At 44.1% G+C, this 17,500-nt stretch overlaps 1 protein-coding gene across 1 annotated transcript in view; it reads right to left on the reverse strand.

Moving 5' to 3' along the window:
- The window catches only part of LOC143298960 (transforming growth factor-beta-induced protein ig-h3-like), a 123,163-nt gene that overhangs the window by 30,710 nt on the left and 74,953 nt on the right, over nucleotides 1–17,500 (reverse strand). Inside the window, exon 3 of the mRNA XM_076612013.1 lies at nucleotides 2,915–3,013. Within this exon, the coding sequence (XP_076468128.1) occupies nucleotides 2,915–3,013 (99 nt within the window). The remainder of the gene's footprint in view (nucleotides 1–2,914; nucleotides 3,014–17,500) is intronic.

A 17,500-nucleotide genomic window follows, 5' to 3' on the forward strand; every position in this document is an offset into this window, starting at 1 on the left:
CAGTAGGTGCGTCAAATGTGTTACAAACGACACTAGGCGCGTCAGATGTGTGTGCAAAAACCACACTTGGCACGTCAGATGTGTGTATAAACCACACAATGAGCGTCAGATGTGTCTACAAACCACAGAATGCGCGTCAAATGTGTGAAAAACCACCCTAGGCGTGTCAAATGTGTTTAAAAAACCACACTAGGCGCGTCAAATGTGTTTAAAAAACCACACAAGCCGTGTCAAATGTGTTTAAAAAACCACACTAGGCGCGTCAAATGTGTTTAAAAAAACCACACTAGGCGCGTCAAATGTGTGTGTAAAAACCACACTAGGCACGTCAAATGTGTGTGTGTGTGTAAAAACCACTCTAGGCACGTCAGCTGTGTGTGTAAAAACCACACTAGGCGGGTCACACGGAAGGAAAAGATCTGGCGTGAGAACAGAGGAGGCGAATGCTATTCACACACTCACAGACAGACAGACAGACAGGCAGCTTATCAGTTCTTTCAAGACCTGACCTTTCTCTCTCTCTCTCTCTCTCTCTCTCTCTCTCTCTCTCGTGAAGACTGCCGACGTTTGTGATCTGTGTGAGATCTGAGGTTTTCCGGAGTACGGATAAACATGACAAAAGAAGAGAAAGGGAGAGATGACAGGAGAAAGGAGATGTGTGAGAGAGAGAGAGACAGAGAGAGAGAGAGAGAGAGAGACAGAGAGAAGAGAAGAGGAAGAAAGAGAGTGAGAGAAAGACAGACAAATAGACAAACAGGAAAGGACAGACAGAGAGATAAAGAGAAGAGAGAGAGAGAGAGACAAAGACAGAGACAGAGAGAGAGACAGACAGACAGACAGACAGAGACCGAGACCGAGACAGCGCTAGAGAGCTAGAGAAAGAGACAGGGAGATAGAGACAGAGAGATAGAGACATAGAGACAGAGACAGACAGAGAGGAGGACAGAGACAGACAGACAGGCATCAATCTTCCCTAGCCCTGCAGGTTTCAGTGTGTAAACAACAACACCTGAGTCGTTAAGATTAATGCAGGCGTTAATTAGGAAAACGTAGAATAAACGCTCTTGCCACACACCACGCACAGACACAGAGAGAGAGAGAGAGAGAGAGAGAGAGAGAGAGAGAGAGAGAGAGAGAAACAGAGAAACAGAGACAGAGAGAGAGAGACAGAGACAGAGACACAGAGAGAGACACAGAAGACAGAGATAAAGAAAGACAGAGAGAGGCAGAGAGAGACAGAGAGAGAAAGAAAGAGAGAGAGACAGAGACAGACACAGAGAGACAGAGAGAGGCAGAGAGAGACAGAGAGAAACAGAGACAGACAGGCAGACAGAGAGAGAGACAGAGACAATGGGATAGAGAGATACAGAAACGCGTAGAGATAGACAGAGAGAGAGAGGCAGAGACAAGACAAAATCTTTGTTGACGAGTGTTAAAAAAACCCAAAAGAACCTACGCAGCTTTTCACACGCTGTCCTCAACCCCGAGGGAAGGGAGGGGGGTTGGGGTTGGGGGTGGGGTGGGGGGAGGGAAGTGGGCATGGGGGCGAAGGGGGGGGGGCGGTAATGAAAAAAAAAACGGTTGAAAAGGAGAAACAAAGCTGAAATAAAAGTTTATACTCTAAAGTAATATGGGGAAATGAGAGAGAAATTGAAATCGAAGTCGACTTCAAAATCGAAAGTTATCTTCATTGATGGGGGAAAAAAATGGTGTCATTAGCAGAAAGAGAGAGAGAGAGAGAGAGAGAGAGAGAGAGAGAGAGAGAGAGAGAGAGAGAGAGAGAGGAAACCAAACCAAACGAATTTTTATTTCACGTAATGAGACAGAGATAGAGACAATCACAGAGAAACGGAGAACAATACAGACACAAAGAAACAGAGGTACAGATGATCTCTCTCTCTCCATATATATATCATATATATATATATATATATATATATATATATATATATATGGAGAGAGAGAGAGAGAGAGAGAGAGAGAGAGTCACACAGCTACATGGAACATACTGACACAGAGAAACAGGCAGAGGTACATAGATGTGTGTATATATATATATATATATATATATATATATATATATATATATATATATATATATATATATATATATATATCTACAGAGAAAGAGAGAGAGAGAGGGGGGTGGGAAATGGAGGGAGGGAAACAAGGAGGCTGGTGGTGAGGGTAAAGGGATGCTGATGGATATTGAGACACAGCACTAAACAGATCTTCATTTCCCTTTTCAGATTACTTTCCTGACATCAAAACACCTCCCGTCAAGATTAACTGACATCAAAGACAGGGGCGGATAAACAGTCTTCACTAGCAAACACCAGCCACACACACACAGAGACAGACAGACAGACAGAGACAGACAGACAGACAGACAGACAGACAGACAGATAGACAGACAGACAAACAGACAGACAGAGACATAGACAGAGACATAGAGAGACAGAGACAGAGAGAGACACACACAGAGAGAAGCTGAATCGTCATAAATGCTTTGTTTGCATCCACCCCACAGGGCGAAGAGAGAGTGAGAAAGGGAGAGAGACAGAGAGAGAGAAAGAGACAGAGGCGGAGACATAGCGAGATTGACAGAAAGACAGAGACAGAGGCAGATACAGAGGCAGACAGACAGACAGACACAGCCAGACAGACACACAGAAAGACAGAGACAGAGACAGACAGAGGCAGGCTCACACAGAGATAGACACAGAGATAGACACACACAGACAGATAGACAGAGACACAGACGCACACACACACAGACACACACACACACACAGACAGACATAGACACACACAGACAGACACACACACACACACAGACAGACAGACAGACACACACACACACAGAGACACAGACACACACACACACACACACACACACCAGAGCGGAACTCACGTGGGACGCTCGCAGATCATACGGAGATGCCTGGCCACGCATCGTGTGTAGAACTTCTCTCCAGTGCCGTACACTTGCTGCACCGAGCACATGTTGGGTCTGGAACAACGCGCAGCATACACCCTTCACTAACGGCTGAGGACCTGGTGCCAGCTGCGTTGCTTGGTTCTAACGTTTTGACAGTTATATATGATAGTCAGTCGTGTTCGACTATGACCATCAGAACAGCAGAGAAGGTAACCGCTGTTCCGACTATTTGGGCTATAATTTGATTTTAGTGGAGAGTGTCTTGCCCAAGTTAATACCCACTCTCTCGGCCAAGAGGGTTTTAGGACAGTCGGCGTTGGGATGGTTCCCAAAGGCCAACCAGGGCCCACAAGGCTGCAGCACTAAGAGCCAGTGCAATTTTTGCCTCCTAGTTTGAGAGTGATAACTTTCACAAAAGACTAAGCTGTAAATGATTTCCCATTGACCGGAGAAACCATTGATAATACAGCTCTCCCTTTGCTATTGGCCAAAATGTAAACTTTTGTGAATCTGTGATATAAGCCGAGTGTTGGGCCGGAATGCCTACGTTGATCGAACTACGCCATTGGTCAGTTCCATGCTACACACAGTTAGTAGAGGGTTACGACCATACTAGGCTCTTCCGTCCGAGCAATGCAGCTGGCTCCAGGTGGAACAGGAAGTGGAGTGATGGCCTAGAGGTAACGCATCCGCCTAGGAAGAGAGAGAATCTGAGCGCACTGGTTCGTATCCCGGCACGGTCGCCAGTATTTTCTCCACCTCCACTAGACCTTGAGTGGTGGTCTGGACGTTAGTCGTTCGGATGAGACGATAAACCGAGGTCCAGTGTGCAGCATGCACTTAGCGCACGTAAAAGAACCCACGACAATAAAAGGGTTGTCCCTGACGAAATTCTGTAGAAAAATCCACTTTGATAAGGAAAAAGACTAACAAAAAAACAACAACACCCAAACCAGCAATTGCATGCAGGAAAATCACAAAAATGTGGGTGGCGTTTTCAGTGTAGCGACGCGCTCTCCCTGGGGACAGCAGCCCGAATTTCACAGAGAGAAATCTGTTAACACAAATATGAGTAATACAATACAATACAAACCACAATATAAGCTTACAGTTGGGCCAACAGCAAAGTGAGAACTGTATGATTAACAGGGTAAGCGGATACATTTTGCCCCATGTGGACATCACTTACATTTACATACATACACACACATATATATATATATATATATATATATATATAATGTGATCAGCTCAACGCTCGGTGTGCATAATGCAAGATAATCTTTCGATTTCTAAGCATTTCATGAAAGCATATTCTATGAAGTGGTCCTCAACTTTTGATGAAGTCTGTACGTCACCGGCGACCTTTTCTCCAGCTAGCATTTTTCCCTGCCGATTCAGTGCGACAGACAGTCGGCAGTCAGTCCCCACGTGTTCTGCAAGACTCACGGGTTGCAAAGGAAGGGTGAAAAGGTACACACACACACACACACACATACAAAACCAGCGACTTCTCTTCTCGCCAGGCTGATATATTTTCACTGTCGATCAGTACGACTTCCGCCAAGCCCTAGCCACAGCTTGAGGCAGTGAAAGCCGCGGGCACTTTGGGGTGACTGGTCCTCAATGGCATTCGAAGCGCGACTTCGACAGTCTTTGGAAGGCGGAACGGCAGATGGCGAAAATGGACGATCGGTTTTCCAAAGAGACACCTATCAATCCACAACGTGCTCTACGAGTCGCGCAGGTTACGATGGAAGGTTTGGGGGTGTGGGGGTGGTGGTGGTAAAACAAAAGGTCTGGTACCTTCACAGCATGTAACCCCCCCCCCCCCCCCACACACACACACCTCTCTTTTTTCCCCCGCCCCACCCCTCACCTTCCTTCTGTTCTTTTTTCTCTTTTTTTCGATCTAGAACTTTGATTATTTTTCTTATGGAAAAAAAAACATGTGTACTTGCTTATCTCATTACCCTGGTGAAATAAAATTTCGTTTCGTTTCGTTTCCTCTCTCTCTCCCTCTCTCTCTCTCTCTCTCACACACACACACACACACACACACACACACACACACACACGAGACCATCACATCTATGAAGTGAGTCTAGTCCTTGGATGTGTATCGAGTCCAGGCGAGACTCCCCCACACATTTGTTCCTACCGCTGTTTTGTAATTTTGTTTTCAGCAGCCATTTCAGCTGCCTCACCACCTCCCCCTCCTGTCTGCTCTCGTGTTTCCACACGAGATGAGACCCTGCAATACTGAAACATACTGAGTCCATGTAATATTTTCAAAGATTCAAAGAAATTTAATCCTTTTGCTCCTTTTGGGGTGTGGAGGATACCATAACAATACATACTCATTGAATCACAACTTCAGTCCAACGATGTCTCCGAAACAGGCAAAAACGCACGCCCACAGAAGCACACACATACGCGCTAATGATGATTTGCAACAAAACAACTCAAAACTTAAACATACTGACAAGTATGTTTCAGATGTAACAAAAGTTACACAACCTTTCCAAGTCAAATTTTAAAGCATTGTCACGAACAAAGGATGCGTATTGTGATAACAACTTTGTATTTAAAACAAACCCAATGAAATACAATGCAGCGGGATGCCGTGAAACAGATGGAATGGTAGACTGAAGCCATCAGTATCAAAGTGTGGCAAAATGGGCCTTGACGAAACGCATGTCAGCAAAACCAAAGAAAGAGGAATGAGTACATGCGAATAAAATCAAGCTTCAAAAGATGAAAGGTCTCACAGCCTTTTACGGCCATCAGGACGGTGAATTCACATCCACTGTGTCCAGGACTCGGCATAGACAGACAGGGGCTGATTCTCCCCTTCCGCCGTTTAACCCTTTCATCGCCAGTCAATTTAGAGTGCAGATTCCTTATGATATAAACACAGAAAAGGTGGTGTCTAAGAATAGCTGGAGATTCCTCTTGCGATGTGTAGAAAATACGGCCTGACCTACCACTAAAATTAAGAGCAGTAGGTTCATGGATAGCAGACCCATGTGTCCTTTACCTAGCTTGTGCATAAATGCGAGTTTGGCGGTGAAAGGGTTAAATCTTCCAACAACCGAAGTCAGGTACTCATTCACACCAGGGCGGAGTGAGGAAAATCGGAGCAAAGCGTTCTCCCCAAGAACACCACACACTGCCGGGGCCTCGAACCCTGACCACTGGTGAACACTGGGTCAGAGGACCACCGCCTGACCGATACTGCGATGGCGCCTCCCAACCAAAAGCCGAGTGATGGCCGAGAGGTAACGCGTCTGTCTAGGAAGCGAGAGAATCTGAGCGCGCTGGTTCGAGTCCTGGCACAGTCGCCAGTATTTTCTCCCCCTCCACTAGACCTTGAGTGGTGGTCTGGGCGCCAGTCTTTCGGATGGGACGATAAACCGATGCCCCGTGTGCAGCATGCACTTGGCGCACGTAAAAGAATCCACGGCAACGAAAGGGCTGTCCCTGGCAAAATTATGTAGAAAAACCCACTTTGATAGTTAACAAAATTACCAACAAGTCAAAACAACAACAACTGCAGGCAAGAAAAAATACAAAAAATGGGTGGCGCTCTCGGTGTAGCGACGCGCACTCCCTGGGGAGAGCAGCCCGTATTTCACACAGAGAAATCTGTTGTGACAAAAAAAGAAGAAAAAAAGAGTAAAACAACACAATACAATACAATACAATACAATACAATACAATACAATACATGTTCTCAGAAGATTTCGTTCGTGGACAGACATGCGTAGATCTGCTGTTTCCAAGCGCTGACACAGATCGTTTAAATCTCCCACTTATGCTTCTTTCGACCAAGTTACACAAACGTTTCTCTTTCAACACCTTTATCGCTACATTTGTCCAGGTTTCCCAAACTGGAATTCTGTTTATTTCTCTCTCGTGCATGTGAAATGCTCAGATGAGCTCTATCACTTGCGTTGTATATTTAACATTAGATGGGTTTGTTTTTTTTGAGCTGTCAAGGCTGTTTGTGAAGTTGGTTTTAAAAAAAAAAATTTGTCTGTGTGAGCTCAGCGAGATGGGCCGCCTTGTTTCCACTTCTCTTCTTCGTCCGCTAAACTGATACATTTATTTGTTTATCTGTTTTGGAAGAGGCATTAACTGATTAAGGGAAGCGGTTTGACTCTGGGAACTAAGTGCTTTCTCTGATTTACAGGTGTCCAATGACAGTCACAAATAATCTTTTTTTTTCTTTAGTTCAAATAACACACACACACACACACATGTTCACGCACGCACACAGCTAAAAAAAAAACCGTCTTTCAGAAAACAAATTAAAAAAAGCCTTACCTGCCGTGATAGGGGTTTAGAACTGAAACTGTATATCACGGTGCAGCAGTATCAACAGACAAGGGGAATATCACACTCTCCTTCAATGTATTGTATTGTATTGTATTGTATTGTATTGCATTGTACTATGCTCTATTGAATTGTACTCAATTGTACTGCACTTATTGTACTGTACTGTACTGTACTGTACTGTCCTGTCCTGTATTGTACTGCACGGTACTATACTGTACTGTGTTGAACTGTATTGTCTGCGTTGAACTGCATTGTATCATAATGTATTGTGTTGTGGTGTATCCCGTTTCTGTCACATCCGATTTCTCTTTGTGTAAATTCTGGCTGCTCTTCATTTCTCCATCTGCGAGTGCGTCTAGTTCATCATCAAAGTGGATGCTTCTGCAGAACTTTGCCAAGGACAACTCTTTTGTTGCTGTGGGTTCTTTTACGTGCGCGGAGTGCAAGTTATAGACCTCAGTTTATCATCTCATGTGAATGACAACACATGTTGGCACTAGAACAAAACATAACAAATACATGTTCGCCACTGGCAACCTTCTCTCCCCAGCATGAATTTCCATTGCCAGTCAGTGTGAATAAATATAGTCACGTTCACAGAAAGCCCTGCCAGTTGCTGTCAATAGCTGGTCGAAATGTGGAGCGATGGCCTAGAGGTAACGCGTCTGCCTAGGAAGCGAGAGAATCTGAGCGCACTGGTTCGAATCACGGCACAGTCGCCAGCATCTTCTCCCCCCTCCACAAGACCTTGAGTGGTGGACTGGACACTAGTCATTCGGATGAGACGATAAACCGAGGTCCCGTGTACATCATGCACTTAGCGCAAGTGAAAGAACCCACGGCAACAAAAGGGTTGTCCCTGGTAAATTTCTGTAGAAAAAACCCACTTCGATATAAAAAAAACGATAAAAAATGCAGGCAGGAAAAAATACAAAAAATATAGGTGGCGCTCTCAGTGTAGCGACGCGCTGTCCCTGGGGAGAGCAGCTCGAATTTCAAACAGAAAAAAAATGTTGTGACAAAAAAAGAGTAATACAATACAATACAATACATAATTGTGTGCATGTCATTTTGCGCTTTCCCATAAGCAGAGGTGCTTTATTGAAGCGCGCTTCCGTATTTCATTAAAACAACAACAACAACAACAACACCACCAACAACAACAAAAAACCCAAAACACCACCAAAACCCAACAAAGACAAACCCAGCTACGGTTCATCAACCATTGAATAACTGTAAATAATTGCCTGAAACATCGAATTTTTAAACATCAAGCTGTTCATGTTGCACGTGTGCCTGAAACAGCCAACTATGTGGTCAGTGCGAGACTAGTGACAGACCATAGGCATCCTGTATAATTCAAATAATCTCTCCATTTTCTAAAGCATAGAAAAATGTCTGATTTATGAAGTGGTCTTTAACGTTTCGAGGCGCCTGTATATACGGGTGAATGGAGACATTATCTGAACTTTCGGACATTCACCAAAATTTGCTGACGACCATGACACTGACTACAGACAATAAACTGACATGCTTGTGAACTGGTGAGATGAATTAGAGATAGAAGGTAACGTTAGAAACAACACACACACACACACACACACACACACACAACTTACTGACTATTAAAACATATTTCGTACTGTATTCACAACTCAGTGGTGATCAACGATGTCAGCTCTGATTCACTATAATTTGGGCAGGGCACCACCTACAAAGCATCCTCGTGACGACACGTATTGCTTGATCACGGAGCCAAGTCGCTACCACGTGCCTTTAATGACGATCTCCAGAAATCTGTCGAGTATTGTTTTCCTTTGTACATAAACGTTGTATTATTTTCTCAATGCAGCACTGGTATTTCACACCAAAGTCAGTCGTAAACAACAATTAAAACACACGAAAATAGTGATAAAACCAGATGATAAGCAAACAAATCAACCTGTAACCTTTCCCAAATAGAATACATTAATATTAGTAATGAGAAGAGAAAAATAGAAAAGAAAGAAGAACAAAACATAAAAAAATATAAAGAAACGATCACATTACTATATCATTATATTAAATAAAACAAGTTCAAGAAAAGAAGAAAGAAATGAACACATCACCTTGTAACTGATTCCATTTTTGATAAACGGTAGGAATGACGTTTCTCAGAAGTCTTCGCATGTGGGAGCACCTGCTTGTTTGGACTGGATGCTATCAGAAGACTCAGGAACATATCTGACAAATATCTCGTAAAGCCCATCACGTGACAGTTTCAGTTTCTCTGAACACCTTTATCGCTGCATTTGTTTTGGATTTCCAAACTGCCCCCTCCTCCACGCCACCTCTCTCTCTCCACCCCTCTCTCTCCCTCTTTAGAGTGCTGAAGAGATCATGGCATATGAATGTCACATAATTATTCAAACACACTTCCAGCACAGTTTTGTCTAAAGGAAAAACAAATCATCCCAATGAAAACAAAAAGGCAAACAAAAAACAAGATACAAACAAACAGGAAAACAAAACAATGAGAAACCCAAACAAACACAGCAGCAACAGTAACATCAACAACAAAACGTTCAAATTCCTGGAGAAGTCGCCGTGATCATAATTACAGAAAAGCAATAAACCTCTCAGCACCAGCTGAAATGGAACACCCCCTATCAGCCCTCAGACAATGTGCCAGACACTGGGCTTTCTGGAGCCGTGTAACAGAGGGAGACAGCCCAACCTGCACCAGTCAGCAGATTATAGCGTCCTACAAAATGAAGAAACTCGAGGCTTGAATGCATTCCACATGCAGCTTCCTGCCGCCAACGGAGCCAATAAAAAAAAAAATAAATAAAAAATTAAAATTAAAATTAAAAAAACGCGTGGAAACCAGCAGCCGTGGCGAAGTGGTTAGCGTCGCGGACTGACGGCTGGGAGGAAGCGGGTTCGAATCCCAGCGGAGGTGGGCTTTTCCGCCCATCGGCCGGCTCCGACCCAGAGTTGAGTGTGCTGTGGGCTTAAATGGGGAGACTGGGACCACACAGTCAAGTATCATCCACTTCAAGGGTGCGTCTTTGGGTGTGTTGCTCTAATTACATGACCAACACTGCAAGTGTCTGTATCTCTCGGGCCTGGTTGACGCCGGGATATCATTATGACAGGAAGCGAAGAGTACAGCCTCGTCACGTAGTCCCAAACCAAAATGGACTTCAATAGCAACATCGTCATCGTGATCCTCCTCTTTCTTCATCATCATCATCATCAATATAAACAAAACAGTCTCAAAGTCTGTTGCCTTTCATGCCCTGCTCTCGTGGTGACCTCAGTTTCGATACCCCTCCACTTCCGTGCCTGGGGTGAGTCCTGTCAGTGTCTTCAGTGTCGGCAGATTCATGGGGGTCTGTTGTTGGAGGGACGTGGTGGACCGGTGGCTGTCTCCACTCTTGAGGAACACTCACTCAGTCTGGCGCCGCGGCTAAGCCATTATTGTCGTTAGTAGGGGAATTAGTAGGTGGTGTCCTAAGTACATTAAATCAGAACAGGCACCACTGACCACCACCGAAGTGACCCAGCAGCAGTGCAGGGTCTCCTCTGGTGTGTGGCCTCTGTGGCGACCTAAGTTCAATAGTTCCCTGCGGACTGCCGATGCTGGAAGTGTGACAGACGAACCCGGATGTGGCTGTGTTTAGGGGAACTCGGAATGAGCGGCGTGGGAGTCATGTCAATGAAACGGTGCAGATGACGGGGCAGAAAATAAAGAATGAATCAAAGCCAAATCATACACGTTCAAACATTAAAGAAGAATGAGGTCAGGAAAAAAAAAAGATTGACACACAATAAAGAGAGGTAACTCTCTCCATGCACAAGGTACACAACTCCCAGTCAATGCATGCTGCTCACGCTACCACTTCAGCTACAACACAGGGTAAATCAAAAGTACATCGGAACTAACCCACACACTTCCTCAAAAAAAAAAAAGAGGAATCTCCGGGCTTGTCCTTATACCAGTCACTTGACACATGCACAAGTGTGTGCTAGCTGAATTGGTAGCATAAGCAGCACTGACGCGAAGTCGTGTGTCTTGTATACAGAGAGGGGTACCGCTCTTTATTGTTAGTTAACTCTTTCCATACGAACGGCGAAAGAGACGACATTAACAGCGTTTCACCCCAGTTACCATCATCAAAATATTGCAAGTGGAAGGCTCTTATACTGAAGAGGTGAATGCTGACAAAGAATACCACAAGTCTGACGACGGAAGCTAAAGGTTGGGTCATTCAGACACCCACTGGACATCCGAGGGGTCTGTGTAGAGGAGAAGAGAGGACTGGCCGTACTGAGTGAGTTAATCATACACATTTGAGTAATAGAATAAAACATATATAGTGAATAGGCAGAGGCAGTCAACACAGACCTCTTGAAACTACAGAACGCAAATACGTTAGGATTATCATTCTGCAACAGGTTTACGGACAAGAACAGTATTGATAAAATGAAACAAACAAAGAACCGAACAAAAAAAAAAAACAACAACAACAAAAACACACCACTATTTGAAGAATCAAATAAACGAAGAAAACAAACAAAAAAATCAAACACGTTCTCAACACAAGAAAGGAGACTGATGAGTCAGACCGATCTTTACAGCAGTTTTTAACGCCTGTGTTTGTGTTTCTGTTCGTATTTGATACAACAAAAAAGTGCTATTCAACCAAACAAACAAAAACAAACAAAGAAGTACTCTACCCCACGCTTGAGAATCCTTTACCCTTAAGGGCGAAATGCTAAAGGGCCGTCTATCTTCGACGTTTCAAGTTCGCCTATAAAAACAACTCCTTCTCTGCTGTTTATAGATGAAGCATTGTAGTGTAAATACCAAAGCAGGAGAGAGAGAGAGAGAGAGAGAGAGAGAGAGAGAGAATGCTTTGTTCAGATTAAGGCCTGGCCCCATACTACTGAAGGGGTTTGCATGAATAACATTATACGATAACTCTAGACTAAAACGAACAAAGGAAACAGTTACAAAACGTGTGTTCTGCAAAACGAATGTTAATCACGAGTACGTTTCCTCTTGTTTGTTTCGTAAATATACATGGTTAATTCAAAGAGACTTGTCTAGTTTCTTGTTGACAATGACATATTAAAATTTTAGCAAGATAGAGAGAGAGAGAGAGAGAGAGAGAGAGAGAGAGACAGACAGACAGACAGACAGACAGACAGACAGACAGGTACCTCTAGCATAATGTTTTCTCCTGATATATTGTCTTTTGGTAATTCTTTCGTCTTATTCCCCAGGACTTGTTCTCTCTTTAGACAAACACAATCTGACATTGTGTGATATTGCTAACAAGTTTATAGAGTCCGAACTTTGAAACGATGAGTTTGGACAGCAAAGTGTCATCTGCAGCTCGATTTTAGGCTAACAGACACGAATGATTTATAGGATTCCAATAAGCGAACATGAATAAGAAAAAAAAAATCATTCTTGAAGTGCGTCGCTGCAGTAGATAATAAATGAACAAATAAATGAATAAATTAGTAAATAAATAGATAAGAAATAAAATAAAACATACACACACACAAAACAAACAATAACGACAACAAACAAACAAACAAAAACAACAAGACAGCAGCAACAACAACAGTTTCAGTTTCAGTTTCAGTTGCTCAAGGAGGCGTCACTGCGTTCGGACAAACCATATACGCTACACCACATCTGCCAAGGAGATGCCTGACCAGCAGCGTAACCCAACGCGCTTAGTCAGGCCTTGAGAAAAAACCCCCCAAAAAACACAAAAAAAACAAAAAAAACGGGGGAATAAATAATAGATAAGCTTACATAAATAAATAAATAAATGAATAATAATTATAATATAGAAAAAGGTAGTAGTAATAATAATAGTAATACTAATAAAATGATTTAAAAAAACAAAACAAAAACAAACAAACAAACAAAAAAACACACACACACAAAAAAAAAAACAACCACCGAGCTTGCCTTACAAACTGCTGACGATTGATTTATTTTTTGCATCCAACCCGAGGGAGAAAAACCGGAGATTTGCTATGTATTTCCACTGCTCACTCAAAGAATGTTCTTCCAAAAGTAAACCAAACACTAACTGCAACATAACCCCACCCACCTGCGACGCTAAATTGAGTCTGGAGGGTGTTGCCTTTAGCGACCTTGATCTTATCCCAAACAAGGTAATTACATAATTTCAAACATTTTGTCGGGTTTTTTCCCCCCCTTCCTGAACTCTTCGAATATAGGCTACTTCTACGACTGACTGGATACAACACAACAACAACAAAAAAACAACCAAAAAACGAACAGAAAATGAAATGAATGAATTAATGAATAAACAAATAAATGAATAAATAAATACATAAAAACAAAACAACGATACGAACATTCGCACTCCATCAAAACTGAATAAACGGAGTGAACTTTTTTTTTTTTTTTTTTTTTTTTTTTTTTTGCCAGTACCACCCACAACTTCACCCCTCCTTTTTTTTTTTTTTTCCTTTTTTTTTTTCAACACTCCCTCCCCTCCCCCACGCCCCCCCCCCCCCCCCCACCCCCCCGTTCTCATGCCACTCCACTCTTTCCAGTCCGATGCTTCTTTCCACGGCCGATAAGTTCTCAGCGTCAGAAGCAGCAACAGAGAAGGGGGTAACTAGTTAGTTTTCTGTTTCAATGAGGAAGAGGAGGAGGAGGTGACAAAGCGTGCAAAGTGATATCCGTATGAGCTAAAACCACACTCTGCCATGGGCGTTAGGCGAGATCTTTGTGGCCATCAAACTTCATCATCCTTATGGATTGGTGGGAGGGGGGTAGGGGTGTGGTGGTGGGGGTGGGGGGTGGGGGGGGGTGGGGGGGGGGTTAGGGGGGCATGGGAAACGATTACTTTTGGGCGAGGTTACTTAATAAGCAATATTAGCAGTGCTAAGTTTGTTTTAGCGCTATGAGTTTTTTTTCCTTAGTTTTTTGCTACCAGCTCCACCGACCGAGAAAAAAAATATCTTAACAGTAAGCAAACACAGCGTTGCAGAACGTCCACTTTGTTAAAAAAGTATTAAAAAAAAAAAAAAAAAAAAAAAAAATATATATATATATATATATATATACACATTTGAAATGTTAACGCTACACAAACTTAACACTGCACGCTTATTATGCAACAAATCCCAGAAGCAATTGTTTTCCATGCTCCATATATGAGGGTTAACGTGTCTGCTCTAAAAAAACAACAAAAAAACACACACCCCAAAACACCCTTATTTTTAGATCAGTGGGTTGAAGTTCTTGGCCACCAGATGTCGCCAGCGGCCCATGCCTGCCGTTGATAGATCCCCTTGTAGATCCATCTGTTTCATCCGTGTTGTTTCTGACACTCTGGGCCTGTTTGCACGTGCTCAGCACTGACATCTGTCTGCACAGACACCACTTTCATCTGCAACCTGTCAACACCGTCAGTCTTTTTCTTGTCTGTGTGTGTCTGGGAGGGGGGGAGGGATGGGGGCAGGGGGCGGGGGGGCGATTGTGTGTGTGTGTGTGTGTGTGTGTGTGTGTGTGTGTGTGTGTGTGTGTGTGTGTGTGTGTGTGTGTGCGCTCGCGCATGTGTGGGTATCTATGTCTGTGTGTGTGTGCATGCATGCATGTGTGTGTGTGTGTGTGTGTGTGTGTGTGTGAACGCGCGCGCGCGCGTACGTGTGTGTGTGCGTGTGTGTGTGTGTGTGTGTGTGTGTGTGTGTGTGTGCGTGTGTGTTTCTGTGTGCGTGCATGATATACATCCAGAGATAAAACGGTAACTCATTCCCGCTGCTGACCAGTATGCTCATCACTGAAGGGCTGTCACCTCACTGAGGTAAGACAGAGCTTACAGGTCAGGATGTCAGTGAAGGGCTGTCACCTCACTGAGGTAAGACAGAGCTTACAGGTCAGGATGTCAGTGAAGGGCTGTCACCTCACTGGAGATAAGACAGAGCTTACAGGCCAGGACGTCAGTGAAGGGCTGTCACCTCACTGGAGATAAGACAGAGCTTACAGGTCAGGACGTCAGTGAAGGGCTGTCACCTCACTGAGGTAAGACAGAGCTTACAGGCCAGGATGTCAGTGAAGGGCTGTCACCTCACTGAGGTAAGACAGAGCTTACAGGCCAGGATGTCAGTGAAGGGCTGTCACCTCACTGAGGTAAGACAGAGCTTACAGGTCAGGATGTCAGTGAAGGGCTGTCACCTCACTGAGGTAAGACAGAGCTTACAGGTCAGGATGTCAGTGAAGGGCTGTCACCTCACTGGAGATAAGACAGAGCTTACAGGTCAGGATGTCAGTGAAGGGCTGTCACCTCACTGAGGTAAGACAGAGCTTACAGGTCAGGATGTCAGTGAAGGGCTGTCACCTCACTGAGATAAGACAGAGCTTACAGGTCAGGATGTCAGTGAAGGGTTGTCACCTCACTGAGATAAGACAGAGCTTACAGGTCAGGATGTCAGTGAAGGGCTGTCACCTCAATGAGATAAGACAGAGCTTACAGGTCAGGATGTCAGGCACCATTTTTTTTTAGAACTTCTTGATTTGGGGACGGTATTTCCTTTGTTGAGCAAAACCAGTGACACTACTTCAGGCTACGTTCACACTAAGCCCTGCCAGTTACCGTCATCCTGATGAAGCAACACACTTCAGTCAGACACAGCCAGTTGCCGTCAGCCTGATGAAGCAACACACTTCAGTCAGACACAGCCAGTTGCCGTCAGCCTGATGAAGCAACACACTTCAGCCAGTTGCCGTCAGCCTGATGAAGCGACACACTTCAATCAGACACAACCAGTTGCCGTCAGCCTGATGAAGCGACACACTTCAGTCAGTTGCCGTCAGCCTGATGAAGCAACACACTTCAGTCAGACACAGCCAGTTGCCGTCAGCCTGATGAAGCAACACACTTCAGTCAGACACAGCCAGTTGCCGTCAGCCTGATGAAGCAACACACTTCAGTCAGACACAGCCAGTTGCCGTCAGCCTGATGAAGCAACACACTTCAGCCAGACACAGCCAGTTGCCGTCAGCTACAGAGCTCTCCAGACAGATGACAGAAACATTTTGGGATTCACACGACTAGTATCATTGGGGAGCTCCGTCCATTGAACCAGCCATCCGTTTCATCTGTCTCATCGAGGCAAATTAAAAATTGGATGGAGACGGCTGGTGACCAGTGTGAACAATTACCGCCCGCATACATGACGAGAAGACGAAAAAAAAAAAAAGAAAAAAAGACGCGTACACAATACTCGGCCAGTTACTGTCAGCTGTCGACAGCAACTAGTTGGCTTGGCTTGGCATGAACGTAGCCAAGGAGTACACAACAAAGTAGAGTGACTGCACTTCAAAGTCACGGCATGTCACACTGACCTCATTTCACCAAGACTCAGCAGTCAAAGGCGTCAGATGTTGCCAACGCCCGTGTGACGGGTCTCTTTCATCCTCCTCCCTTCCTTTGTTGTTTCATATTGGCCAATCAGCACGTGTCAGTCAGGCACGCTTTTTTTTTTTTTTTTTTTTTTTTTGCTGCGTCTGTCAGCAGTGAGCTCAGCACGTGCAGCATGCACTTGGCGCTATCGGGGGCCGTCATCATCACCGCCACCGGTCCCGTTTCGTCTTGTGTCAGTTCCTGACGTCTGTCTGTCTTTGCTATCTTTGCCTGCCTTTGTCTTTGTCGTTTCTCTTTTCTCTCTCCAACTCCCCCCTCACCCCTCTCTACTCTCCCTGTATCTGTCTCTGTCTGTGATGTGCTGGTTTGTACAATGATTTTTGTTGTTTCTTTCTCGGTCTTCTTTTATATTTGTTCTTACATTTTCCTCATTCTTTCGGGAGATTGTATGCTGACACATTTACTGTCAGTATATAGACTCAAATCTCTCTCTCTCTCTGAATTGTATGCTGACACATTTACTGTCAGTATATAGACTCAAATCTCTCTCTCTCTCTCTCTCTCTCTCTCTCTCTGTCTCTCTTGCGTAAATATTTATTACATGATTTATATATACTTTGTTTCTGTGTACTGTCCAAACCTTGGAGATGATCGACTGGAAAAAGGCACATTACCCCATCCCACCCACCCACTGTCACATGTACTTTAAGCAAATGACAAATTGCCAAGGTGTCGCAAATCTATTATTAGTTGATTTTGTTTCAAATCTGTTTTTCCTTTCTGTTCCATTTTATCTGTTTTGCGCCATTTT

Source organism: Babylonia areolata, chromosome 24 (assembly GCF_041734735.1).
Source record: "Babylonia areolata isolate BAREFJ2019XMU chromosome 24, ASM4173473v1, whole genome shotgun sequence".
Taxonomy (NCBI): Eukaryota; Metazoa; Mollusca; class Gastropoda; order Neogastropoda; family Buccinidae; genus Babylonia; species Babylonia areolata.